Source organism: Fusarium flagelliforme, assembly GCF_020744385.1.
Source record: "Fusarium flagelliforme strain FIESC 12 MPI-CAGE-AA-0113 chromosome Unknown B0J16scaffold_2, whole genome shotgun sequence".
NCBI classification, from domain to species: Eukaryota; Fungi; Ascomycota; class Sordariomycetes; order Hypocreales; family Nectriaceae; genus Fusarium; species Fusarium flagelliforme.
The window spans coordinates 1,895,213-1,920,834 of record NW_025763504.1 but is presented as its reverse complement, the minus strand read 5'-3'; the positions used below and the strand labels follow the sequence as shown (position 1 = coordinate 1,920,834).

General features: G+C 49.5%; 9 protein-coding genes across 9 annotated transcripts; 7 read left to right on the top strand and 2 right to left on the bottom strand.

Moving 5' to 3' along the window:
* Nucleotides 1–784: 784 nt before the first annotated feature.
* On the bottom strand, nucleotides 785–2,593 carry B0J16DRAFT_368621 (uncharacterized protein). Its single transcript, XM_046130233.1, has 7 exons — nucleotides 2,425–2,593; nucleotides 2,110–2,287; nucleotides 1,798–1,926; nucleotides 1,684–1,768; nucleotides 1,514–1,631; nucleotides 1,190–1,350; nucleotides 785–1,034 (listed from the first exon to the last, which is right to left on the bottom strand). Exons 1-7 carry the CDS (start codon nucleotides 2,454–2,456, stop codon nucleotides 865–867), a joined length of 873 nt encoding a protein of 290 aa, XP_045986275.1. The 5' UTR covers nucleotides 2,457–2,593; the 3' UTR covers nucleotides 785–864.
* Nucleotides 2,594–5,140: 2,547 nt separating this feature from the next.
* B0J16DRAFT_58866 (uncharacterized protein) lies at nucleotides 5,141–5,768 on the top strand. Its single transcript, XM_046134108.1, has one exon. The coding sequence runs from the start codon at nucleotides 5,400–5,402 to the stop codon at nucleotides 5,727–5,729; it is 330 nt and encodes a 109-aa protein (XP_045986274.1). The 5' UTR covers nucleotides 5,141–5,399; the 3' UTR covers nucleotides 5,730–5,768.
* A 1,265-nt stretch (nucleotides 5,769–7,033) lies between these two features.
* On the top strand, nucleotides 7,034–10,392 carry B0J16DRAFT_58846 (uncharacterized protein). Its single transcript, XM_046134107.1, has 8 exons — nucleotides 7,034–7,319; nucleotides 7,371–7,574; nucleotides 7,624–7,706; nucleotides 7,766–7,945; nucleotides 7,999–8,091; nucleotides 8,142–8,298; nucleotides 8,351–8,595; nucleotides 8,649–10,392. Exons 1-8 carry the CDS (start codon nucleotides 7,160–7,162, stop codon nucleotides 10,158–10,160), a joined length of 2,634 nt encoding a protein of 877 aa, XP_045986273.1. The 5' UTR covers nucleotides 7,034–7,159; the 3' UTR covers nucleotides 10,161–10,392.
* Nucleotides 10,393–11,875: 1,483 nt separating this feature from the next.
* On the top strand, nucleotides 11,876–13,810 carry B0J16DRAFT_332909 (ribosomal protein L3-domain-containing protein). The gene is made up of 5 exons (XM_046126767.1): nucleotides 11,876–12,074; nucleotides 12,136–12,221; nucleotides 12,337–12,493; nucleotides 12,546–13,219; nucleotides 13,272–13,810. The coding sequence occupies exons 1-5, from the start codon at nucleotides 12,069–12,071 to the stop codon at nucleotides 13,522–13,524; spliced, it is 1,176 nt and encodes a 391-aa protein (XP_045986272.1). The 5' UTR covers nucleotides 11,876–12,068; the 3' UTR covers nucleotides 13,525–13,810.
* Nucleotides 13,811–13,921: 111 nt separating this feature from the next.
* Nucleotides 13,922–14,678, top strand: B0J16DRAFT_332905 (uncharacterized protein). The gene has a single exon (XM_046126766.1). The coding sequence runs from the start codon at nucleotides 14,135–14,137 to the stop codon at nucleotides 14,669–14,671; it is 537 nt and encodes a 178-aa protein (XP_045986271.1). The 5' UTR covers nucleotides 13,922–14,134; the 3' UTR covers nucleotides 14,672–14,678.
* Nucleotides 14,679–14,832: 154 nt separating this feature from the next.
* On the top strand, nucleotides 14,833–15,824 carry B0J16DRAFT_332904 (uncharacterized protein). The gene is made up of 2 exons (XM_046126765.1): nucleotides 14,833–15,251; nucleotides 15,302–15,824. Exons 1-2 carry the CDS (start codon nucleotides 14,894–14,896, stop codon nucleotides 15,544–15,546), a joined length of 603 nt encoding a protein of 200 aa, XP_045986270.1. The 5' UTR covers nucleotides 14,833–14,893; the 3' UTR covers nucleotides 15,547–15,824.
* A 575-nt stretch (nucleotides 15,825–16,399) lies between these two features.
* B0J16DRAFT_316049 (uncharacterized protein) lies at nucleotides 16,400–17,794 on the bottom strand (the record flags this gene model as incomplete). Its single annotated transcript, XM_046125290.1, has 1 exon — nucleotides 16,400–17,794. One exon carries the CDS (start codon nucleotides 17,792–17,794, stop codon nucleotides 16,400–16,402), a length of 1,395 nt encoding a protein of 464 aa, XP_045986269.1.
* A 1,694-nt stretch (nucleotides 17,795–19,488) lies between these two features.
* Nucleotides 19,489–21,933, top strand: B0J16DRAFT_332900 (uncharacterized protein). Its single transcript, XM_046126764.1, has 3 exons — nucleotides 19,489–19,899; nucleotides 19,963–20,260; nucleotides 20,322–21,933. The coding sequence occupies exons 1-3, from the start codon at nucleotides 19,840–19,842 to the stop codon at nucleotides 21,662–21,664; spliced, it is 1,701 nt and encodes a 566-aa protein (XP_045986268.1). The 5' UTR covers nucleotides 19,489–19,839; the 3' UTR covers nucleotides 21,665–21,933.
* A 1,323-nt stretch (nucleotides 21,934–23,256) lies between these two features.
* On the top strand, nucleotides 23,257–25,444 carry B0J16DRAFT_394417 (uncharacterized protein). Its single transcript, XM_046132128.1, has 3 exons — nucleotides 23,257–23,881; nucleotides 23,971–24,801; nucleotides 24,852–25,444. Exons 1-3 carry the CDS (start codon nucleotides 23,299–23,301, stop codon nucleotides 25,424–25,426), a joined length of 1,989 nt encoding a protein of 662 aa, XP_045986267.1. The 5' UTR covers nucleotides 23,257–23,298; the 3' UTR covers nucleotides 25,427–25,444.
* Nucleotides 25,445–25,622: the final 178 nt, after the last annotated feature.

Genomic DNA, 25,622 nt, shown 5'->3' with positions numbered 1-25,622 from the left:
GTCGACGGCCGCGTTTCACAAGACCACATTGCACCTGCTTCTCTCCCCAGTCTCATAATAGTCGTAACTGTTTGTTCCACGACTGTGGACCACGGCTCCAAGTCAACATCACTGTAACCAGGCGCCTTTGCTTGCAGGTGAGACAGACGGACGGTATGCACTCCTTACCCAATATGTGCAACCGAGTGAGGCAAGGGAAGCCTGGTCTTTTTGGAGTGGCCGTTTGGGGGAGGGAGATCCGTTGACTCTGACTCGAGGAGACACTCAGGTAACAATTCATTGTGGTGTGGCGCGTACAGTACAGTAGGACTTGGTATTCATGGCCGGAATGTGATTGACACCTGATGCCACAGCAGTTGCGATATGAGACCCTACTAATCCAAGATGGGGTCATAACTCTCCAAGGGACTGTTCCTGTCTCAAGCAGACGCTGGACCGGCATAGCAAGCGATTTGACTTGCGCTAAAACTGAAACCTTGTCGAATATCATTCTAGAAGAACTGATTCTCCGAGATTGGAGATGGTATGACTAACGAAGCATTGCTCTTATGCTGAGATCTTTGGTTAGACTCCTTTAGTCGTGCATAACTCATAAGACGAGTAGTAATAAAGAAGTCAAGGTACGTATTACCACTTTCCAGGGCAAATGACCATACGTTTCAGATATAGGCTAGGTACAATGCGAATGATAATGTTGATAGTAATATTCATATCGTTATTAGAGGCACTACGGATCCGTACTATGTTCGTTGACCGTTACAGTGGAGGTCACATGACTCTGTATGCAGACTCTCAAGGGTTGAAGAGAGATTAGGTGCTCTAGCGCTCCCTGACGTCCACTCTAATTATTAGCAGACGCGACCCTCATCTTCTCGTACGAACAGTGGGCCGGTAGTTGCTGGACTGTCCTGGACTGGCATTGCACTTGAATCCTTGGGTCGTCAGGTGTGAGTTAGCTGCAGTGGACCCCTTGTCCTTGGAGACTTCTGGAGTCAAGTCGGTAATAAACGGATCTAGGACCACTTGGTCTCGATCTGTCCACGTAATCATGGGAGAGAGTCCCAAGTCATAGACCGTTCAGATCAACGCTCAAGTCTGGTCTGATTAAGAGTGTTCCATGCATGCAGTTGCTATTGCAGTAGTAGCAGCGGTTAGTAAAGGTGATGCAGCAAGAGGCTGGGGAACAAACAGAACCAGGGGTTGATGCTCGGCCCAAGAAAAGCTGGCGCGATCTGGAGTGGAGAGATGATAGATCCTAGGTCTGACTTCTCTCCTTTCGCTACAGTTACCTTCCTCATATCGACCCCATGTCCTGCAGGGCCCAAGCAGGTCTGACGAATAGCTCCATACCTAGATGCAGCAGGTAAACATTAGGACATGACCATCAACCGCTATTAGATAGCACTCGAAGAATCGCCCCTCTGACTCTGTGTCAGAATACGATGGTGATTCTTCATTTCTTGAGAAATATGTGGCCTTCATACCAGTCTGCCAGTATCCTTACAAAACTCACTGCATCCTTCTGCCGAGAGCAGGATCCACTCCCAAAGCTGGATAGTATTTCCGGTCAACGGATGACCTGCGGAGGGTTCGGGCCGGCATGGCTTGTCCCTCTCTCTCTCTCTCCCTCACTTCCCATCACGAGTTTATATGTTATGGCAAACAAGATTCGGCGTTACGAACTGGTGACGGGATATCCGTAGAACCGTGGGCGGGAAATCTGACACACGCCAAGACAATATACTCCGGGTAGCTCTCCCGCTGAGTACTGGGGCGAATGAGATAGCAGATGCTCACAAAATACGAAGCCCAGATGATAAAACAGAGAAAGAGAGAAAAAGCAAAGTCTATTCTGCATTGATGGGCGTTGTAAGGTGGTGTCGTGTCCGCGGCACAGGCCACGCCCGGTGCAGGGTCTGGCGGGAGCTGTTCCAAGTCATTTTTGCAGGGGTTAAAAGACTTGGAGAGCTTCCATTCTGTATCTGCCATGTACGTACTGTAGATCCATCGTTGGCAACGCCCCAAGACCGATCACGATGGGATGCGAAAAGTGCTTAGTGCCATCGTCACTGACGGTATCCCTACAGCTGCGTACAGCTTCAGCCGTACAACGTTCGGAAAACGGCAGCGGGACAGGACCTGGCTGTACGGATGCTCGACTGAGATAGTATGCATGTAGCCTTGCTTGGGAAGACGCCGATCAGTCCATGCGGTACTATCCATATATACTACTCGAGTCCTTCGGTCTCGACGGTTGTTCTTGACGGTCTCTCGACTGATCAGAGCACTGTAATTTGCTAGTACTGTACTTGCAAAATATATGCTTTTCGCCTACGCATCGCATACATGAACGGCTGCCCCGTTGATATAACAAGCAAAACCTGTTACCAGGGTAAAGGTGTTATGACACCTGTTGTGGCGTACCACGTAGCTCTCAAGACGATAGCCACATGCATTATGGGGATCTGTCTCGCGTATCAGGTGCGGCTTGTTTATATATCCTGTATGTATATGATAGCAATCGGCATGTAGTTACACTGCATGTGTGCTGCACGTTGTTCACTGCATATAAAAGCTGTCTGAGAACCACAACATCAACAATTGCTCGGTGCTGCGCGAGTTAGGACGATATCTAGATCACGTATTGTACAGTCTATGACTTGCCTATTGCTATGTCTGAAGGTCCTGCAACTTCCCGGCTTCGACTCGGGCTGACTCAACCAATGTATGTGTTCTGCGAGTTGATTTAAGCTCATGGTTTAGAGTATCTACCTATCTACAAGACGATTGCTACCAACAGCATGCAGCCTGGTTGACGTTCCTTTTTGGCCGAATACTTGATCCATTGTTGCATTTGCGCCATATAAACGAAGGCCATCTATATCAAAAACGCATAGGAAGCATATGTGTCCTCGACGTATCTCGAGCCATTGATTGAACCACTGGCCTCTACGATGACGTTCGCCCCCAAAAAGAGTATTAGGTAGGAACCATTTAAAACCCAAGCCACACAAAAGAAACCTCACAACAGTAAACAGACTTTGCTCAAGTCAGGCAAGTTCCAGTTACGATGAGATCTGCAAGAAAGAGTACGTATCTGTCTTACCTAACCGTTCCTCCCAACCCCTGTCCTTTCCTTTCTTCCCCCGGCCAGGCGAGAGGGAAAAAAACTGCAAGCCTAGCACCATCATCATCATCTTGTCTCCATATTTTCCCCACTGCACAGCTTCTGGCTTCTGCTTCTTCGAGCCTCTTCCCTCCCACCCCTACCCCTGCTAGGTGAAAGACACACCCCTCCTCCTTCCCCCGGAGCTGCCTCTCACCCCTTACCGTAGGCCGTCCCACATTTTCTTGTCATCTCCCGTCCCCCATCTGCATCGTCACGCCCAGCCCAAGGCCCAGACAGCCCCGGCTTAGTTAGACGAGCCCTGACCTGGTCTTCAGTCTACGAAGACAAGGACAGGACCCATCTTTGATCCTATCACTTGAAATGCTTTGCTGCCCGTGGATACCCTGAGCTCCCTTTCCCAATAATGAGCCTCACTTAACAGTTTCTGCTCTGGGCTTCTTTTCTACCTTCTCTTTTCTGCTCGACACCAAGTCGGCCAATTGCACAGGATATCCCCCCTCATCCCCTTGTGCTGAACTCTATACGAATACTATTAGTACCATGTATTCTGGATATTATTCCCGGGTGATCGCTATGTCATTCGAGTGACGACAAGACGACAAAGCCATTCTGCGTGCCTTACCAAACGCATAAGGGAAAAAACTTTCTCTAATAACGGTTTCTGACCCCTCTCCAGAAGCTCAGCCATCTACCTTTAACTTCATTTCATCGACTGTACGTAGACTTGAGATGAGGCTTCTTTCTGGTGCAATCCCCAGACCGCCCACCAACGCCAACAAGCGCGCTGCAGTGAATGGCATCACCTCACCTAATCCGACCTACAGTGTCCCATGGATTGCGGCGGAGAAGCTCTGCGTCTACCGATTGGCTTCTTCAGCATCTGTCCAGTTCCCTCTCGTTTCGGGCTAGCCAGCCAACGGAGGGACTGTAACCCTTGACCCAAGCACCAAGCACTTTGGCTGTTCCCCTTTTTAGCAACGTCCGCCCTGCGCGTGCGGCTGAATCATTTCGATGGACCGCATGCATTGGCCATCTTTTCTTCTTGCTTCGACCCCAGGAGATCCCGTGATGTCGGGTTAATACATAATAACCGATGCTATTATCTGAGCCTTTTGGGTTCCGCTTCTCGCGACAACGTACGTGGTTGAAACCTTTTTGCAGCTGCATTTATGTTCGACTGCGCCTTAAGCTCTCTGTAAAGTTGCAAGATGTTCCATTGCTTTCCCTAGTGAAGAGGGGGTTTTTATACACCGGTATGCAGTCCTTGTAGTCTAAATTTCCCCATGTTATCAACAATCTGCCCAGAACTTTAAGACGGCAGTTGAGGAAGCTTGATGAGATACAGGGCTGTAAGGGTACACAGCCCTAGATCAATTCCGCAGTACGTTGTGTACGTGCGGACAATTAAACGCCAGATCAAACCACATAACATCACATTGTGTTGATTGTTGGTGACAGGAACTTAGGTTGGTCATTGTCAAAGTTCCCGTTGAGGGATGACAGGGCAATGGAATGGCGCTATGTATTAAAAATGGTACCTTTGGCTTGGGCCCGGGAACCCCCTTTTCCTCCCGCTCGCTCGCTCGTTTGTTTCTCTCGAGGTGGGCTAGGGTCAAGGTCAAGGTGGTCCCCCATCCACTCCCTCCCACTCACCAGGGCCAGGCCGTTTCGGAGTGTGGCATGGCCTCGGCTTGTTTTGGCTTTCGCTTTCATTTTGGCTTTAGCTTTGGCTTTGGCTCTGCCCTGTCCTGACTTTTGCTGACTGTACAAAATGGAAAAGAGATGATGGCCCGAAACACGTGGAGGACTTCCGCAACAGCTTAGCGGCGACTCCGGTAAGCGGTGAAAAGATTGACCATTCCATTTCCCTTCCTTCCTTTCTTCCTTCCACCCTGACGACACTGTTTGTTAAGCCACCACAGCCTCAACCCTCAACCTGGTGAGCCACAGAGTCATCTACCCTACCAGCCTCCAGTCCTCAAACATCTGCCTACCTGCATCATCATCATCATCTCTCAACGGGATTGTGCCGTAGTCGCACAGCTCGTTTGTTCCCCATCTCCATTATCTATCTCTTGGTCACTGTTTTTCGTTAATCTGCATCTGGTACTAATGATATCACACACATACTTGCTTACTCATGAATGCAGTTTCTTTTTCCCTGGGGTTCAGCCGTATCTCGCTTGCGCTATCAATTAATGCCGTCTCCTGGGATTATTGCAAACAAACACTGTCCTGAACTTGTGGTTGTCCCTTTCTAGAACAGCAAATGTCGATCGTGGTCGTCCTCGTTGCGTTATTACCCCATCACTTTGCTGCCGTTGTCTTACCTCCATCCCTAACCTCAGTGTCATACCCAACCCTGACAGTGCAGCAGTACGTACCTCGGCGAACATCTTGGCGCACATTTCAGATGCGCCACACAGAGATGGGGGGACGTGCGTGCGTTGCTGGATTTAATCGGTATCGTTTCGCTTGGCACCCCGAGATGAACACCACCGCAGCATCGGTGCGTGCGTGCGCGACTTTGCTCGCTTCTTGTCAGTTGCTGGCAGCCTTCCACTTCCACTTCCACTTCCACCCGCGCTGTAACATCTGACGGCACGAGATTTCTGGCTGTGCCAGTTCAGTAGCAGAACTGCCAACCGCCCTGACAGCTCGACTAATCAAAACGTTATTAATGGGTACAGTAGCCTTGCACTTGCTGAACCCTCTTTATGACGTTTGCCCATCCGCCCCCTCTGCGATCAGCGTTAAGATGCACCGAAGACTGTTGCAGCCAGTCGCGATGCAAGAGGTTGAATAACATAATGGCCAACGAAGAGGGCACACGCAATAGAAAAGGCGGCGAATATTCTAAACGTAATCTGTCGTTGAAGAAATAGGGATGAAGATGAGATGAAATGAAATGACGAGTTGTACCTATGGATGGTTAGTGATACCCAGTCCTGCCCAGACAATCATTTCAGCATACTACAACACCAGAATCTCATAACCAGTCCAACTCGTCGATCACTACCACGGTAGAGTTGTGAGTCTTGGAGCGGAGCGGAGCCTCTGAGTCGCTCCCCCTTCAGTTGAAGCTTGCGGAACGCGCCACTGATCCGTCGCAGATGCCAGACTGCGATGGAAGACAGGGACCTCATGCTCCATAATTATCTCATACAGACAGACCTTACCTTAATGGAGCTGCGAGGTGCTTGCAGCCTGGTCGGGCAGGGTAGGGCAGGCAGAGCGACAAAGATGGTACGTACCCAGAGCGTGTATGTAGGTGGTACGTGCCTGTAAACCGCCGCCACCAGCGAAGGTTGCCCTGTCCTGTAGCTGTAGTCGTAGCGTAGCCCCAGTCTCAGGGTGTGATTTGCCGGGTACAGCATCGGAAACTGAGAGTCTGAGTCTGAGGTGTGAGTTAACCTTGAGCGCGCGTGCGTTGAGTATGGGTGGGGCGTGGGAGTGTAAGAGTGCAGTTAGTGTGGGTGGGCTTCATGCTCCATACCACTCTACGCCGGCCGTGCGCTTAATATGCCCGCTACTCGTGGGTTAGGTGAGTTTGGATCAATCGGTTTGGTTTGCTCTCACGTCCTTTCTCCCCATCCCATCACATCCTGTCTGTACTCCTCACTTTCTTCACCCACAACGCAATCTATGCCCGCGAAAGGCCTCATCCATCGCGCCTTGGGTTTGTCTTGTATCCCATCACCAAACATCTAATAGGGTCTACACCTCCCATTGACCTTTCCTTGTATCAGCTTGTTATTTCGGCGCCTTCGCCTTAACCGCGACCCTGTCGCCGTTTTTGTTCCGTCGCCTCGCCCTTGTTACTCGTCGGGTTGGCTAGTGCAGTGACCGTTATCACCAACCCATCACGAACCCTAAAACAGCAGCATCAGCAACGATTGCCGCTCAGCTTCTGATTCACGATTGCGAAATAATCTTAGCCCCTGCTATTAATTCGACTTCGCGTCTGTCGCACATCAGCTGTCGGCCCCTGCTGTAGCAACTTCCATCACCGCCCAAGTGCCAACCAACATGGCGAACCATCACGCGTCGCCGACCATGATGCAAATGCAGCAGCATCAGGGCCAGGTGCCTCCTCCTCCACCACCTCCTCCGCCTGGAGTCCAGCCAACACATTTTGCGCCGTCCCATCAGATCGCTGCTATGAACGAGGCTGTTTGGTTGCAAATAGGTTAGTTGTCGCGTCGCGTTCGCAAGTCGATATGGACTAACATGAGCTTAGGGAGCTACTCCGAAGTTCTGCGCAATCAAGAGGACGCTATGCACGCCTACGAGCGCGCGCTCCAAGCCAACCCAAATTCCACACCGGCCATGAACGCAATTGGTGTTCTTCTCAAGGGTCGCGAAGCCTTCGATAAGGCGCTAGAGTTCTTCCGAGCCATTGTACAGCTGGATCAGAATAATGGTGAAGCTTGGGGAAATTTGGGTATGTGTGTTGATTCAATGCGACGATGTAGCGCTGACCCATGTTCCAGGACACTGTTACTTGATGACAGAAAATTTACAAAAGGCGTATGACGCTTATCAGCAGGCGTTAGTAAACCTGCGAGATCCAAAGGTAAGGATGGTTAAGTCTCATCTCAATTGATGAATACGGCCGCTGACTACGCAATTTAGGACCCTATGCTGTGGTATGGCATCGGCATTCTGTACGACCGGTATGGCAGCTACGACTACGCTGAAGAGGCTTTCTCTCAAGTTATGAACATTCAGCCCGATTTCGAGAAGGCAAACGAAATCTACTTCCGGCTCGGAATAATATACAAACAACAGAACAAGTGGAATCAGAGTCTTGACGTGAGTTTCTTTTCTTCGTGCCCACTTTTGATGCGCGCAGCTCACACCCTTAGTGTTTCAAATACATCGTCAACTCTCCTCCTGGACCCTTGACTCAAGAGGACATTTGGTTCCAGATTGGTCACGTCCATGAGCAACAAAAAGACGTAAGTAAACAACGATGTTCTGAACCATGCTGTATCTAACTCGACCTTAGTTCGACAGCGCTAAGGCCGCTTATCAGCGCGTGCTGGATCATTCCCCGAACCACGCCAAGGTTCTCCAACAGCTGGGATGGTTACATCACCAGCAAAGCAATACGTATGAGAGCCAAGATCGCGCGATCCAATATCTGGAGAAGTCTGTCAACGCAGGTATGACTAGGAAGCCCCATCTGATAATCGATCGCACTAACACGGGGATTAGACAACCAGGATGCACAGAGCTGGTATCTCTTGGGTCGATGCTACATGTCTCAACAAAAGTATCCCAAGGCTTATGAGGCATACCAACAGGCCGTATACAGAGATGGAAAGAACCCGACGTTTTGGTGCTCTATTGGTGTCCTCTACTATCAGATCAATCAGTACAGAGATGCTCTGGATGCCTACTCTAGGGCCATTAGACTGAACCCCTACATCTCTGAGGTGTGGTATGACCTCGGAACACTGGTATGTCTTGATCCTCAAAGCTTATACTGATACGGTATACTAATATGTCATAGTATGAAAGCTGCAACAACCAGATAACCGATGCGCTGGATGCCTATCAACGAGCAGCCGAGCTTGATCCCAATAATCCCCATATCAAGGCGAGACTTCAGCTTCTTCGCTCCGGTAGCACAAATGGAGGCCCTCCACCTGCTGCTCCCCAGCCGGCAGATGTTCACCCTCAGGCTTACCAGGCCGCTGGTCCTGTCGGTCCTCAATGGGGAGGATCAACTCAGCAGCCACCAGCAGCTGGTCCGCCACCGCCTCCTCAAGGCCCTGGTGAGAATTGGGCGGGCAGACTTTCTAATATCAACCCGCCTCCTCAGCCACCCAACCCGTATGAAGCTCGGGGTGGTGAACCATTCCGCGGAGGACCTGCACCACCGCTGCGACAACCGAGCCCCCAGCAGGAGCAGTTGCGCCAGCCTTACAATGACCCCAGCCGAAATGGCCCTCGCCGCGGTCAAACTCCCCCTCCACCTCCTGGACATCAATACTCCCAACCGCCTCATGCCCCTCCCCAGTCTCAACCCTCTGCCCCGCCTTCTGAGCGACGTGTTGCAAACCCCAGCTGGGTTGGAGCGGCACCCTCAGCATCAGCATCTGCACCTCCATCGAACAATATCAATGGTCCTAATGGTCCTAACGGCATGGCGCCTTTCCGACCTACCAACAGCCCTCGTCCCGATGGCCGACCTGTCCACGATAACCGTATGCCGTCACCCAAGTCGGCATATCCCCAACACCAAGCACCTCCACTGTACAATCAGCATCCCGAGATGGCTACTCCTGGAACCGAGAACGGACCCCCTGGACCACCTGGACCATCTGGCCCCCCCGGTCCTCCACCACCACCTGCCGTGGCTGAGGCTGCCATGCAGAGGATGGACGACCGACCCCCTTCGGTTGGACCCAAGCGTATGCGAGAGTGGGAAGAGGAGTCTGCTGCCAAGAAGCAGGCTAACGAGGAGAACCGGGTTCGCCTTGATGACATGCGTCACCGAAGACCGTCCACACCTCCTCGCGATAGCTACCGCCGTAACTCATCTGAAGCCCGACGTGTCGACGACCCTCGCCGACCAGAAGAGCCGCGCCGCGAAGAGCCCCGTAGACCCGAATCAGCCCCTCGTCATGTTGCTGAGAGCTACCATCCTTCTGATGCTGCTCACCACCCTCCCAGCCATGCTCCTGGCCCTAGCCATTTACCACCAATGCAACAAGGGCCCCCAACTCCCATGTCCGGAGTCGTTCATGAGAAGCCTCCAGTTGCGTCAACACCTAAAGAGGAGCGCCCACCAAGTCTTGAACATGCCCCTCCTGTCCGCGCAGCCCCCGTTTCTGAGCCCGAAAGAGCAGCTAGGAAAATGGAAGTCGATGAGGACTACGATGACAGTGGAGAGGATGAGAAGAAGGCAGCCATTGTCACCAATGGCTCTGGTCCTGGCTCTGCAGCTGGAGACGTCAAGACGTCGACCCCTGCCAACGCTGGTGTAAACGGGATTTCCGCCGCCCCAAAAGTTGAATGAGTTATAATTTGACTTGCTGCTTGTTCGTTACGAGTTGAAGATTTCTTTTTCTTACCCGCGTCGACTAGTCTATCTTTTTTCATGTATACCACCATTATTATCGGGGCATGGTTTCTTTTGTGCGGATGGAGAGGTTTGAGGGACACTCCAAAACCGGGGGTTTTGCCGGGGTTATGGTCTCTTGTTTTTTTGGCTACGAAGTCACTAGCGAACAAGATGATTATGCACATTAATTTCCTTACTCTGATCAATGAAATTTCAGTTGTAACCATCTCTGCTCTCACCTGACCTGGAAAACTTGTGAGAATCAGTCAAGGTGAAAACTAAGTATCATCATCGTCACGCTAAGCCTAGCTCAGAGCCAGACGCGCAGAGGAGGGTCACGTGGCTCTTTTTCAGACTGAGAAGTCCTACATGTTGCAAGGGTAAAATTTCAATCGGTGAACTACACGAGGTGGAGACCTTACTCTTCTCCTGTAACAGATAATTTAATCAGCCCGCAAAACCTGTGTTTGTGGGCGGGTTTCCAGTACTTTCTTGCTAGAGTGGTACCAGTCCTGTGGCGTCTTGCTTGCAACTTGCGATCCTCGAGACTGTCACTCCTGTATTTCCGTTTAGTCCGAAGTCTAGAGTTGAAATACAAAGATCCAACAGATAGTCCAGACCGGCACCCGATCAGATCTTCAGGTCGTAATGCCTTTTCCAAAATATACTTGGTGTCAATAAAGATAGAGCATACATTACTTGCGCATACTTGACCAGTGAAAATAACATCGTGCAGGCCACACTGCCTAATTATAGTAAGAATGCATTGTCGCAAGATGGCTCGAGGTGGTTTAAGACTATATATAGTTGCACATGAACTATAGGTCAGCACAAGCATGGCTATTGATGTAATCTAGAAGATAAGTGCGTAGAGAGTAATCAGTCACTACAGTAAATGCGCCACCAGACTTTGTTTTATGCTTGGTATATTATCCGTTTCCCTTAAAATATACATATCTTTTCATACCTTCAACTTTATCGTTGATTCGAAATATATACGACACATTCATAGTATTTCTCTCGATCTCCAAACTTCACTTTCGTTGTAGTTACCTACGAGACTCCACGACAAGACAACAATGTAGACTTAACTCACCTATGAGAGTGATAACCAACACAGATGAAGTCAAATCCGTAGAAGATGATTATGTCATTCTGTGGATCATAACTAAGGAATTCAGATGTACATGCTGAGCAGAACACAGAGCTTGAAGCCCCACTAGACTAAAGACTCATAGGTACCATTTGACACGTTCAGAGGAGCAGCCTGGCAGTCTCTGACAGAGAGGATTCTATGTAGTTTTAAACTGGGGAAGATCAGAGTCGATCCAAGCGGAACCATTTAGCACCCCTGAGGACTGTATCTTGTTATGCCCACTTTGCAGGTCTCATTTGGCATGATAGGGATAATACCCATTGATCTGGAAGACGCTACATTCTTGAGATGACTGGTTGAGGCCTGGGCGGTGTATGTAGGTAGGTTGAGGTTTCATCTACCTCAGCTGCTCTGTCTTCACATTGAATCAGTCTGTAGGCCACGCATTGATGTTCATATGTAATGAACGTTGAGCTGATGCTTAGACTATGGCTCCAGAGCAATTGTCACACAACTAGACGCACGGACCAATAAGGGTTTACTGCAAAAATTCGCAGTTGGATTTTGTCATGCAGGCGACTTTCTAAAAGCGGGCCATCCGAACGGCCAACCCACAGCAATTGTTTTCTGTCACGTGACCCACTAACTGCAGAAATTCTAACCCTAAAAATTACAAAATCCATCGCCCACTACCTTGTTACTTTTTCTTTTCAGGCTTCGCTCAACAGGTTCATACTAACCCCCTCAAACCACACAGCCCGCCCAAGATGAGTGTGAGTACAGCCTGGCGTCGACGACAATGGCTTCGCATTGTGATACTGATAATGTGAACAGCACCGAAAGTTTGAGGCTCCTCGCCACGGTTCCCTGGCTTACCTGCCCCGTAAGCGCGCTGCTCGTCACCGTGGTAAGGTCAAGTCGTAAGTATTTTCTCCTACACCAGGAGGAGGAGGAGGAACAAGAAGAGGAAAAAACTTCTTCTCCAGATCTCTCCCCTAGAAGCAATGGCAATGGCTAACGCTTTGGGACCAACAGCTTCCCCAAGGATGACCCCAAGAAGCCCGTCCACCTGACTGCCGCCATGGGTTACAAGGCTGGTATGACTACCATCGTCCGTGACCTCGACCGACCTGGCGCCAAGGCCAACAAGAAGGAGATTGTTGAGGCTGTTACTATCGTCGATACCCCACCTGTACGAACAATGCAGCCCGCTTGGCTATGTGCCTATGGCTAACATCTTTTAGATGATCGTTGTTGGTCTGGTTGGCTACATCGAGACCCCCCGAGGCCTGCGATCCCTCACCACCGTCTGGGCCGAGCATCTGAGCGACGAGGTCAAGCGCCGATTCTACAAGAACTGGTACAAGAGCAAGAAGAAGGCTTTCACCAAGTACGCCAAGAAGCACTCCGAGAACAACGGTGCCTCCATCACCCGCGAGCTCGAGCGCATTAAGAAGTACTGCACTGTCGTCCGTGTCTTGGCCCACACCCAGATCCGAAAGACCCCCCTCAAGCAGAAGAAGGCCCACCTTATGGAGATCCAGGTCAACGGTGGCTCCATCGCCGACAAGGTCTCTTTCGGTCAGGAGCTCTTCGAGAAGCCCGTCGACATCTCCAGCATCTTCGAGCAGGACGAAATGATTGACGTCGTTGCCGTTACCAAGGGTCACGGTTTCAACGGTGTCACCGCCCGTTGGGGTACCAAGAAGCTTCCTCGCAAGACACACAAGGGTCTCCGAAAGGTCGCCTGTATTGGTGCTTGGCACCCTAGCCACGTCCAATGGACTGTTGCTCGCGCAGGTCAAATGGGATACCACCACCGTACTTCCGTCAACCACAAGATCTACCGCATTGGTAAGGGTGATGCTGACGACAACGCCGCCACTGAGATCGATGTCACCAAGAAGACCATCACTCCGTACGTCAACCCCGCTCTTTTTACTTACCATTTAGTTGCTAACATGTCACAGTCTCGGTGGTTTCGTCCGCTACGGTGAGGTCAACAACGACTTCGTTATGCTCAAGGGTTCCATCCCTGGTGTTAAGAAGCGTGTCATGACCCTCCGAAAGACCATGTTCCCCCAGACCTCCCGAAGGGCCCTCGAGAAGGTCAGCCTCAAGTGGATCGACACCTCGTCCGAGTTTGGACACGGTGCTTTCCAGACCCCTGCCGAGAAGAAGCAGTACCAGGGTACTCTCAAGAAGGACCTTGCCTCCGCTTAAAGCGGCAGCATGTTTCTTTTTGTGTCTTAAGCAATTCTATTCCATTGCATCGGTGTCAAGGGTTGGTTCGTTACGCCCTGCGTTTGGGCCGGGTTAGGTATGAACTGGCATGGAATAAAAAAAGTCCAGCTAGAAGAGGAATGGCGATCAAAAATTCTAACGAGATTCCCAATGTTAATTTGACTCTACCTTTGCTGTCCTGTGAACTTGTTCGTGACTGTTGAATTTCTGTAACAAATAATATGGATTGTGGATAATGAGATGTATACTCTTCATGAATGTTGTGCCCGGAATCTGTCTTCGAATTAGTAATCCTGCTCTTAACCGTTGTCATTAGGAGTGACGTTCCAGGGAAACATATGTTCACCATATAACTGAAAGTACTTGAGGAACCTACCTACGTTATGCTGTGCTGATATCCTTCTTCTCCCAATTGCTGTATGAGAGTTAAGTATATGGGTTGCCTGTATCATACTAAAAGAGAACATCTCGGCTCATAGCGTCTTAGAGTTTCGTGCCTGCGTGATGTATGCAAAACCTTGAATAAAACTCATAGAAAAAGTAACACGATTCTTCTCTCTCTAATCTCCAGCCTCTACTGAATGCAAATATGGGCAAGAAAAGGGAAAAGAAGAAGAGCAAAGCTGCTGATGAGGCGCAACCTCAAGCGCCTACATCAACGCCTTCGAATATACTCACCACGACATCTGCTATAGCCGCTGATCCAGCACTTGGCTATAAAGTTCGTGTACTTCTCTACGACTTCCTGAACGTCACAAAAGACAACAACTCAGAGAAGCGTATCAACTGTACTACGGATGAATACCATATCAGTGGCCCGTATTTCGATGAGACCCAAGTTGCGATAATCAAGGCTGCAACCGTAGATGTTGACCTCGACAGATACGCGGAAGACAACGGGACGGAAGACTTAGATTCAGTCATGGTATCACAACAAGGCCAGAGCTTTGAGGACGCTGTCAGAGCTCTCTTGTGTAGTTTCATTGATAAGAGACGCGCGAGTGGTGGTGCTCGACCCTGTGGGCCTCATCATCTGGCGCCTATGTATGCCAAATTCTTTGGTATTGAGATGGAAGAGTTGAAGGATGCAAAGTTCCTGAGTCGACTTAGACGATCTGGAATCTGAAACAACGAAACAATGACGTGGTATATCATTGAGTACAGCAGAGGTTCTACCTAATCAAGATGTATCTTCAGTGTGTTGTCGATTTAAGCATTCTGGTTGGCTGAGTCACCCCTGCTGTCTATCACAAACCTGACGTCACCCCACACCCTCAAACTTGCACCCGCATGCGCATGTGTTTGTGCTTTGCTTGTCTTGACGCCCGAGATCTCTTTCTCTCTCCCAATGACACTCAGAACCCCTCTCAGACGTTTCACCAGCCTGAATCTCAGTTTTATTCTTCTTCGCAGACAGAACGCCTTTCCTCTCCTCCAGCCTTCACAGCGACTACTTAGTACCTCACGACCCCTCAAGATGTCAAACGACGACGATTACATGGCCTTCTTGAACAAGGCTAACCAAGACACTGGCGCAAGCGCTTCTACACAAGAGAAGGCTGTTTTCAAAGCGAAGGATGCCGGTGTTGAGGTACCAAAGGCTATCAGCAACGTATGCAAAAAGGCCGTCTACACATCCGACGCAGACGAGCCCTTTGAGGAGGTATCTCTCAAGTGGCAGGGCAAGAATGGTCTACCAACAGAGAGTAGGTGAAGCAACCTTTACATTCAAAGCCAGACACTGACACACGGACAGCCGAATTCGCTGAGCTCATCAACCACTCCTCTCCCAGCTCAGCGGATATCCAGATCCTCGACCCTTTGAGCTGGGACTCTCACGGCAAGTACATCGACGTCATTGAAGCTGTCCGCGAAGCCTCTCAGGGCAACGACGTGCGGGTTTACCAGGTATCGAGAGATTCCACGAGAACCGAGTATTGGGTTGTTTCTCACGCTGATGGGAAGCTCATTGGTGCCAAGGCCCTATCTATTGAGAGCTGAGTTACGATTTAAGGTTGACCCCTCCAGGCAGGTCAAAGCATGGGCTCATCTCGATTGAAGTCGCCCACAGCAACTGAACTCTACCTATCGCCAACACAGCTGCTACCCATGCACACAAAAGGCTGCTGTGCCTTGCACAATAGCCCTCCCTTCCTTCCTTCTACAGCCACCCTGTTCCCTAGAGAGCTGAGTTACGTTATTGCGAAATTATTGATCTTTTGAGCGTTCGAAATGGGATATTTATGATTAGAATAGTAAATCATACTTTCAGTTAATAATGTTTCATTCAGGACGTGAACTATGTCTGTTGCTGCCGGTTCGAGTCTTTAACAGCTGGCACAAAGGAGCAGACCAGAGAGTGACACCATGCCTTCTATCCATGTCGAATCAGCAAACGTGAACTCTAAGCGCCTTGTTGAAAGAATCGGTCACAACTATGATATAGCAAGGTTTGACTTGTCATATAGAATCCTTCGAACATCAATAGCCAATACCGCTCTTACCCATTCCTACATTCCCTCGTGAGTACTAGGGCTACTACGATTCCAAAGCTTCTGAGCAATGCAAAAGCACAAATACCAAATGGTCCAAATAGCTAACGTCAGCGACCGTGTAGTTATAGACTAATGGGCGACAAAACACGACACAGATCAGGAACTCAGCGACATATACCATATTTGACCTTATTCATTTGATAGATTCATTGCTCATAAAGGCTCTTTGCGAGCACGGTATCATGATAACCTAACTCCCCCAAAAATCCAAGTGACAAAACGCCGGTTGACAGAACGTTGCCAAAAGGTTGGCAGATAAAATACAAGAATCAAAATATCGCCCACAGCCCCAATGACTTTCATTCCGCACGCAGCAGCATATCAGGCGGCACTGGAGAGTCCCTCTTCAAACTAGCGCCACCAAGGTTGTGATCGGGCAACAGGAGTATATCTGAACTTTCCCTCTCGTCTTGCTGGGCGATCGGCGTTTTTATGTCCAGGTCCATCTCGTTAACAATATACCGAGGCTCTTCTGGTATCGTAAGACAGCTACTTGTGTCAGACATTTCGACGTCGTCGTTACCACACAACATGCTATCCAGACTTTCAAAACTATCCGTGCTCGGTGTTGGTATTGTAAGAAAAGTGAACGGAGGTGATTTGATAGCAGTCACAGGTGTTTTGATATCATCGACATCCTTGGCCTTGGCAGCCTCAGCTCGCAAGGCAGCGATAGATCCTCCCACATGCTCATCGTCATCATCGTCTTCTTGTCCGATCGTCCATACCCAACGGCGCTTCTTTTCCTTCTTCTTTCGCTTCGAGATACCCTTTGGTCCTGAAGGGGACATTGGTGAGGCCGGTGTATTTGAAGCACCTAGGCCGGTCATTCGGCGACGCATATCCTCGAAAGGCCCAGGGGTCTGTCCACCATCCTGGATCTCATTGGGCATGAATGCAAGAGCGAGATCGATGGCGGTTTGGGGCTGTGGGGGAACACATGGGGGCGAATGAGGCGAAGCTTCTTCCACAAGCAAGTCAATGTGAGACTTTGTGTACTTGTTGGTCACAATCTCCTGTGTCAGAGGGTTGTTATAGCATACCCGTCTATTGGCCTTGTCCTGCAGACGTCGTGATTGTCGTCGAGGAGAAGGTGGAGGAATGGCAGTGGGCGGAGGAAGAGGTGAGTTGCGCAGGATGCTATGAAGTGAACGGGGATGTGTGTAAGGTGCTTGCAGGGTCAGTTCCGCGAGAGTTGATGGACGAGTGAGGGTGCGCTTCTCGGGATGTGAGTGAGCTTTGTGGGCTGGGGCCGCTGATATATCGGCAGGCGAGAAGCTAAAGGCTTTATGGGTGTGTGAATCGACTGGACCAGCAGAAAGGGGAGGCGTAGCTGTCATGGTGCTTGGATAATTAATCTCCAAGCCCGGGTGTGGTGATGGTGCAGTGTCGGATGAAGGAGTTTCGGGATATGAAGCAACGTAAGGCGTGACAACTCTGTGCTTTGGATCCTGACGCTCCACGGGAGTTGTAAGACTGAAGGCCTGGAAAGTGTTTATGGCAGTGATCGGTTCAGGCTGAGCTGGAGTAGCTCTTTCAATGGTGGTGACATAGACATTAGATAACGTGTTGAAGGCAGTTGGATCCTTGGGATCAACTGCATAACTCCTTGATGATCTTGTGGCCGGGCTGCATGTTGTCTTGATCTGAAGAGAGAGCCGAGGCTTCTTGGGCAGAGCTTGAGAAGAGGCCATGATGACGGACCAGTTCGATGTATGGATCAAGAAGACTGATATACCAAACACTTGAGAGATGAGTTGCTGAATCCCCTCGTGCTGTTGCAGGTGGCTAAGTGTATCAACCAACAGGCAATCAACATCAAACAGGACTAGCCAAAGACGCTGTTACCGAGAGACCGGAACCGTCAGGGATCAGGAAATTGATACAATGTCAAAACGCAGAAACATCACGAACAAACAGCCCAGAAACGAGGACATTGCGTCTATATAGGATGATAGACATTGAGACATGCATCACACTGGGTCAATAATGGGCGGGGAGGTAGAACCAGGGCAATCAGCCTTTCTTTGACCCAGTCCTGGCATCCAAACAAGCGCCCCTAGCCATGCATGCAGTGTGACAATCCTCTTATGGCGTAGACGCGGAGCTGTCAGGGGTTGAGAAGGATTTTGCCCTTGGAAGCCCGACCTGACAAAAGGTGTACCGACTTGGTGAGGATATGTCATTGAGAGATGCTGTGGTTGGCTCGTTACAGTAACTTGGTGGGAAACGTTGGAGGCGCAAGCGCCCAAGCAGAAGTATGATCCTGGCCAGCTTCCAACCAGACCCAATCACGCGGCTAATCGGTCGGCTCTTTTCACTCGCGCTGGCGTCTATGCAAGAGGGCTGGCATCGTCCCCCCGCCCTTCGAACGGTAGTGCTTAAGGTTAAGAAAGAAAGGCTGGTCGTGGATGTTTATCGTCATGTTGTATACTTTCTTCTGCACTCATCAAGAACAAAGCCGACGGTGTGCAGGTCAACAATAATCCTGCGATAGTTGCCTGTGCTCAAACAAAGACCTAACGCCAGTGGAGACGTTGCTCAGCCATGCTCCAAGCCATGGTTCAAACAAGGCCAGCCCTTGTTCTCAAACCCTCAGCCATGCTCTTTGAAATTACGTTCGTTTAGGGCTGACAAAGGTCCTCATTTCCCAACAACCACGACAATGTGATTAAGAGCGATTGTTGACGAAAACCAAGAGTTCAATGATAAACTCAAATTGCGGTAAGCATCTCATGCCTGCATCAATCAATTCACGTCTTGCAAAGCCGGGAGTTGATGTGATTGGAGGAGCCAGACAACCTTCTAGCTGCAAATCAAGCACGCACTTGGGCGGCTATAGCTCAACTGTGGATGGTCGAAACTGGATGGTAACGTTTTTCTGACAAGGATCAGAGCGGGGGGCCAGAGTGAGATGAGCTTGAACTGATAGAGGATCGGAAGCGAAGTCGGGGTAAATGAGAATTGACTGGGCTGCAGATGTTCATTCCTCCTGCGGGTTTAGAGAAGTTCTCATAATATCCGACCGGCCAAGCATCGCGTCTATCGTGTTATCCAAAGCGAGGATGAGGCGTTCATGTTTGCAGGAAGAATATGACTGACATAGCATCGAGCATATACTATCTTGCACCATGCATCTCCACCGCTATATCGAACTGGTGCGCTCGTTGAAAGGCCTTGTGGTGAGGTTGTCAACATTTGATACTTCTGAGCTTGAATATGATGCCAAGGTAATAATATGATATGAATGGTTACGATACAAGTTCTAAGCGACAGGATTGCTAGAAAATGCAAGCATGTGCTGTAATCACATTCATCCGTGTCTTCCTTCCTTTCTTTCATCAATTCAGATAGGTGCTTTCCTTTATGGGCAGGGACGCATCGACACCTCAGGCAAAGATTGCAGCGGCCTCAAGGCAGACCTACCTACCTAGTGGGAAGGGAAGGAAGGTCTCAATTGTAAGATGCCTGAATGATTTATTTGTTGAAAACATCTGATGACTCACTAAATGTTGTGTTTCGGTTCAATTTTTGTTTGTTTCCTATTCATTGTCCCTCAATGCTCAATTTTATGGCTTTAAAGTGTTGTTGTTTTCATGATAAACGCCTCTCTTAAACCCCGACTCACCCAAGACACCATCCTCAATTCTAGACTCCTGCTCCTGGTCTACATCAAACCTGAAACTCACAAGACCACGGTCCCCATTCCTCCATCTTCTAATTGCCAGTCAGCGTAGGCATGGAACCGCCCAGCAAGAAAAGGCCTCGGCGGAATGATGACCGAATCATCTTACAATTCGTTCGTTCAAGTCACCCTGACCGTTCACAATCGTGATCCAGCTCTTGCTGACCTATCGAAAAGGACTATGATTGTTTCTACGCGCAGGTCTTTGAGAACAAGAAACCAGAGCTCAAAAAACTGCCATTGGGTGTCAAACAGAAGAATTGCCTAGCAACATGCAACTACAACGCTCGTGCCCGTGGTCTCACAAAACTTATGTCCGTCTCTGAAGCGAGACGCAAGTGCCCGGAGCTCGTCCTTGTAGACGGTGAAGATCTCACACCTTTCCGTGACATGAGCAAAACCCTCTTCAACTTCTTCAAGACCTTTTCTTGGAATCATAAGGCCGAGCGTCTGGGGTTTGATGAGGTGTTTATGGGTATGTTGTCGTATTGCGCCTCACTCAAATTACAATACTGACCAAGCGTGTTGCCTTTCAGATGTAACCGACATCATCGAATACAACATTTCCTGCCTCAACCAGGCATCCCTAAATAATTCGTTCTTTTGTCTTTCCAAAGATGACCCCGAACGGGGTTTTCAGTGCAATCTCACGAGCATCGCGGGCTGTGTCGAAGGCACAGCCTCTTCAACCCCTGACCCTAAGGACCCAGCTTATTTACGCCTCGTATTAGGATCGCATCTTGCCCAATTTCTACGACTTCAAGTAGAAGAAAAATATGGATTTACCTCCACCTGTGGAATTTCAACTAACAAGATGCTTAGCAAGCTTGTGGGTAGCAAGAATAAGCCTCGTAATCAAACGACGCTACTAGCGACTACCGAGGATGAGGTGATAGCTTTTGTAGACACCCACAAGCTACGAAGGATACCTGGGCTAGGATCCAAGACTGTTCAGGCGCTGGGAACCCGTATTGGAGCTGACATGAGTAAGGGCGTATCCGAAATCCCCGAGTTAAGTGACAATCCTGTCACCGTTGCCGATATTCGACTCCATCCTGACATCTCGCCCGGGACTATAGAGACTCTATTAATGGGGCCCGGAGCAGAGAAAGGGGTAGGTATGCGGATCTGGGGCTTGCTGCACGGAGTTGACGCAACTGAGGTCAAGGAAGTCAGTGATGTGCCGAGTCAGATTAGTATCGAGGATACGTACAAGGGCTTGGATACCATGGCACAGATTACAGAAGAACTGCACAAGCTCTCTTGTTCTCTTCTTCGAAGAATGAGGATAGACCTCCTTGTGGTTGGTACTGGGGCAGACGCTCCAGGAGCACAAAAATGGATTGCGCGACCCAAGACCTTGCGCTTGTCACTGAGGTCCTGGGCATATCTACACTCAGCCCAAGGGCATGCGTATGGTCGGGTTTCCCGCTCAGGACCATTGCCAAACTATGTATTTGACTTCAAAGATGACATAGAACATATCGCAGAGAGGCTCGTCTCCGATACTCTGCTACCACTGCTACGCCGCCTATCGCCCGAAAAGGGGCAACGGTGGAACTTGCAGATGCTCAACATCTGCGTGGCAAATATGGTAGTTGGTGCAGCGGATGACAAGACGGGAGCAGGCAGGGACATTTCTGTCATGTTTAAACGTCAAGATGAAGTGCTTAGGCCCTTCCAGTTAAAGGAAGAGCAAGACGTCGCACAAGATGATGAACCTAGACACCATGTGTCAGAGGGTGATGATGAGGATGGAGGGGACGACGATGGTGATTGGGACATGGAAGACAACATCTCATGTCCTCTTTGCGGAAATTGTATCCCGCTATTTGCTGTATCGGCACATCAAAGATATCATGAAATGGAAGGATGTTAATATCTTTGCTGCGTACCGCATTTCTTCTTCTGTTAAAGAGATGACTCAATCTTATTGGTTGAACACCAGAAAAAATGTCGACCGTAAAGCTTCTGTGAGAGTTCCATAATGCAAGACGGTCGATTTCCATTCATTATCACCAATTGTTTGACGAAGTATCCGCAGATACCGCACAGTCCCAATCGTGCTCACCGATGGCTCGACCGAGATATGGTCACACAACACTCTGATTTGTACGTGGTTTAGCCACGATGCACCAAGTATCGTCATGATCAAGAGCTCAAGTGTCTATATTTATGATAATCTATATGGCTGTGACATGAGTACCTAATGTCTTCTACTGCCATTATGGTTGCTTCCCTAATAGATCGCAAACAAGATGCTTCATTGGATGCTTGGTATTCTTTCCAACCGATATGGAACCTAGTACTGAGCGTCCTCCCGGCTGAAGTAACACAACGTTACGGAGTCGCAGCCCCCTCCCTTCGTCCAGAATCAAAGGTATCTTTTGCTGCCGCTCGATAAATGCGATAAACCTTTCTTTGAGATCACTGTAAGCAAAATGCAGTGATACTAGATGAAATACGGCAGCAAACATAAAGATTTTGTCGAGTTACACAGAGCTCTACAGTAACATGCAAGATTTTGGCACATGTAGCTGAGCTGAAGCAATTCACATCAACAGTTTCTGTGCGCACAATAGAGGTACTTGAGTAGCAGACACACGTCAGGCAAAGGTCGTAAGGAGGTAGGCAGGTAAAGTGAGGCGAATGACTATCTGCATCGCACACTGTCACACTTGATTGCCCCCCATCGCTAGAGGCAGGCAGGTATATAGAAGCGATCGCGGTAGTCCAAATGGCAGGAGCACTGGCTGGCACTGCCGGTGACATCCGCCTGCCACCTGGCGACACTGTCAAAAACGCCGGTGAAGCATCATCCTCAAGGTGCACCGCATTCACTCCTGCCCTCCCATCTTGATTTCGTCGCTCTCCTTCCTTCCCTCTCTCATCTTTCCTTCTGATTCTTCTAACCACATCATTCCTTCCGTATCTTCATTCCCCAAATTATCTGCGGCTTCCAACATGCACAACAAGAAAGATACTGAAGCAACTACGCGACTACATCTGTATCTCTCCTTCCATTTAGGACGCAGCATTCCTTCTTCTTTTTCTTTGTAAACACCTTTCATTTTCACTTGAGCCTCTCCTGTTTGCTTGTGTTCTTTCTTCTGCCTCTCTGCTTTCTCTTACTAGCCATTTCCCTCCATTGTTCACTCGACTTTGCTATACCAACTGCATACGGATCGACCGACCGACCACTTGTTTACGACCTCTGTTTGTCCTTCAATTCTTGTGAATGAGATATTTCTCGCGAGCAACATTTCTATCTACTAAACAAAGACATACCAGATAGTCTGTATCTGATGGCTCTTCTTCCTCGCTGACACTCCAAGGTCGGTCTCAGGAACTGAATCATCTTATTTCCAGTCACCATCACACACTGAGCCTCTCCTCACGACCCTCCACTGGATAAGGATCAAGGAGAACGCTTGAAACAGAAATCTTCGCATATACTGCAGCCTCTCTCTCATCGACACTAAGTGGCTACCAAAGCTATAGAGGACCGACATCATGACCCGCGGCGGGCGAACGAGTTCGGCCCCTCGGAGGCCAGTTGACTTGACTAGCAACCTCTCTGTCGCCGAGAAAACCGATCTGACGACCTTGATCACAGCTATTACTGAGAAATTACACAATGATATCAGTATCATCTTTGATTCGCCTCCAGTCACCCCTACTCTCGGGGACTTGAGCTTAAATAATATTGACCAGGTTGATATTGGACATCATCACTGGCTGGCTCTATCCCTCCAGACAAATGGCAAAGAGAATGTTGACCCAAGGCACTCGAATGCGGGAAATGGGATGCCCAAAATCACACGAACAGACGACACTGCGGCTCCATCTCCTGATAAGGAGGAATCAGAGGCCATCACACCCCAACTGAGGGAGCTAAAGAAGGAAGCTCTGGTATTCTTCAGAAAGTGGCAGTCAATCTTTCTGCAGCGCCTTCGTGATATCAGCGTCACGGAATCTAACGGTTCTCAGTCTAACATGCGGGGCCGTGGCCGTGGCAATGCAAGAGGTGCACGAGGTGGTCGTGCCGCTCGTGGTGGACGAGGAGGGGGTCGTGGAGGTCTGACCTTGGCTACTGGTAAGTTGACAGATACCACTGTCTACTTGACAGTGTTACCTCATACCTCTCGGTGGCAAGTTCAGCAGAATCAATACTTACGAGAATAGGTCCCCCCAAAGTCCCATCAGCGCATGTCGATCGCGAATTGTCCCGACGGTTTCCCCCAATCCCAACCTCTCTCTGGACTCTACCATTGGACAAACGGAAGCTTCTACTCCATATCTCACTGTTGATTGTCATCTCGCTCCAGGAGTACACTGCATATTCACGAATGACACTTCTCAACCTTACCTCATCGCTCAACCTTCCCTTGAGAGTGCTTCACGAGGAAGAGAAGCGAATCGCTCAAGGTTTCAGTCAACTAGCAGTTGATTCAGCCATTGAACAGGCTTCGCAGCAGAACCAGGATGAGAACAAGCCGGTTTTGAAGTCAAAGGCACGTATAGCCGCCATGACTGGTCCTTTCAGACTTGGAACCCAACTCATCGCTGTGGGCATCGGGACAGCTCATGGCGGACACGGCTTGAGACTTCCAACAGCTGCAGGCTTATTGGGGCCCATGGCGGATAATGGTCCATCTACTGGCTCTATGCTAGGAATATACACAGCGAGACCGACTAACAAGATGATTGAGTCTTTTGCTCGTGAAATTCAAGATTTTGGCCTCGTGCCTCTTCGGGACGAATTTCAGGGGGATTATGTAGATGCAACAGCAATCCCTTCTACGTCTCGACGCCTTCGCCTAGTCATTGCTATCAACGGGTGGGTGACTGATCAAGACAACCTCACAGGATCTTGGAAGATCCTTGGTGATAATGCGGAGGTGTATATCTTGCGATGGGAGATGACCGTTCTTAGCAACATAGGCACTGCACTTGAGACAGTTGTCAAGAGTTCAGCTTGGGCTACAGCAAAGCAAGCTATCTCTTCACGAACAAGTGAGTTACAACGAGCAAGCTTTGGATGAAAACAACTGACACTATATTAGTTTTCAAGAACCTGATCGAGGCAACTTGGCCAATGGAACTTATGAAAGTGAGCAAGATCATCGATAACCCCTGGAGCATGGGGATGGTTCGCGCTGAAAAAGCTGGTGCCATTCTTGCGGACGCAGTCATGCGCAGCAAGATCCAGGGCGATCGCCCCGTGTCTCTTGTTGGGTTCAGCCTAGCGGCTCGAGCTATCTATGTATGCCTCATGATACTCGCTGAACGTCGTCAGTTTGGCCTCATCGATTCTGTGGTCTTGATGGGCACGCCAGCTCCTTCAGAGAGCCGTGTTTGGTTGACCTTGAAGAGTGTTGTATCCGGTCGTCTGGTCAATGTGTACTCGGAGAGTGACTATCTTCTCGGGTTCTTATATCGCACTTCCAACATTCATTTCGGACTGGCGGGACTCCAAAAGATACAAGGTGCAGACGGTGTCGAGAATCACAACGCTAGCAACCTTGTGAATGGACACTTGCGCTATTCGACTCTTGTTGGCAAGATTCTTAAAGACATTCATTGGGAGGACCTGGACCTGAACGCCTGGAAAGCGGAGAAGCTGCGCAGGACCACTTAGCACGAGAATAGTGTCGGCATCATATTAGGCAGGACTGGACAAGATGAGGATAACTTCGCTACGAAAAGCTTAAGGGGATTGTGGAACCAAGTTTTACGTGTAAGATTAGCACTGAGGAGCTGCATTTTAAGTATGCATTCTGATGAGGATAGAGCAATCATTAACAAATTCCTTTGTGTAAATCGCACAGCCAATA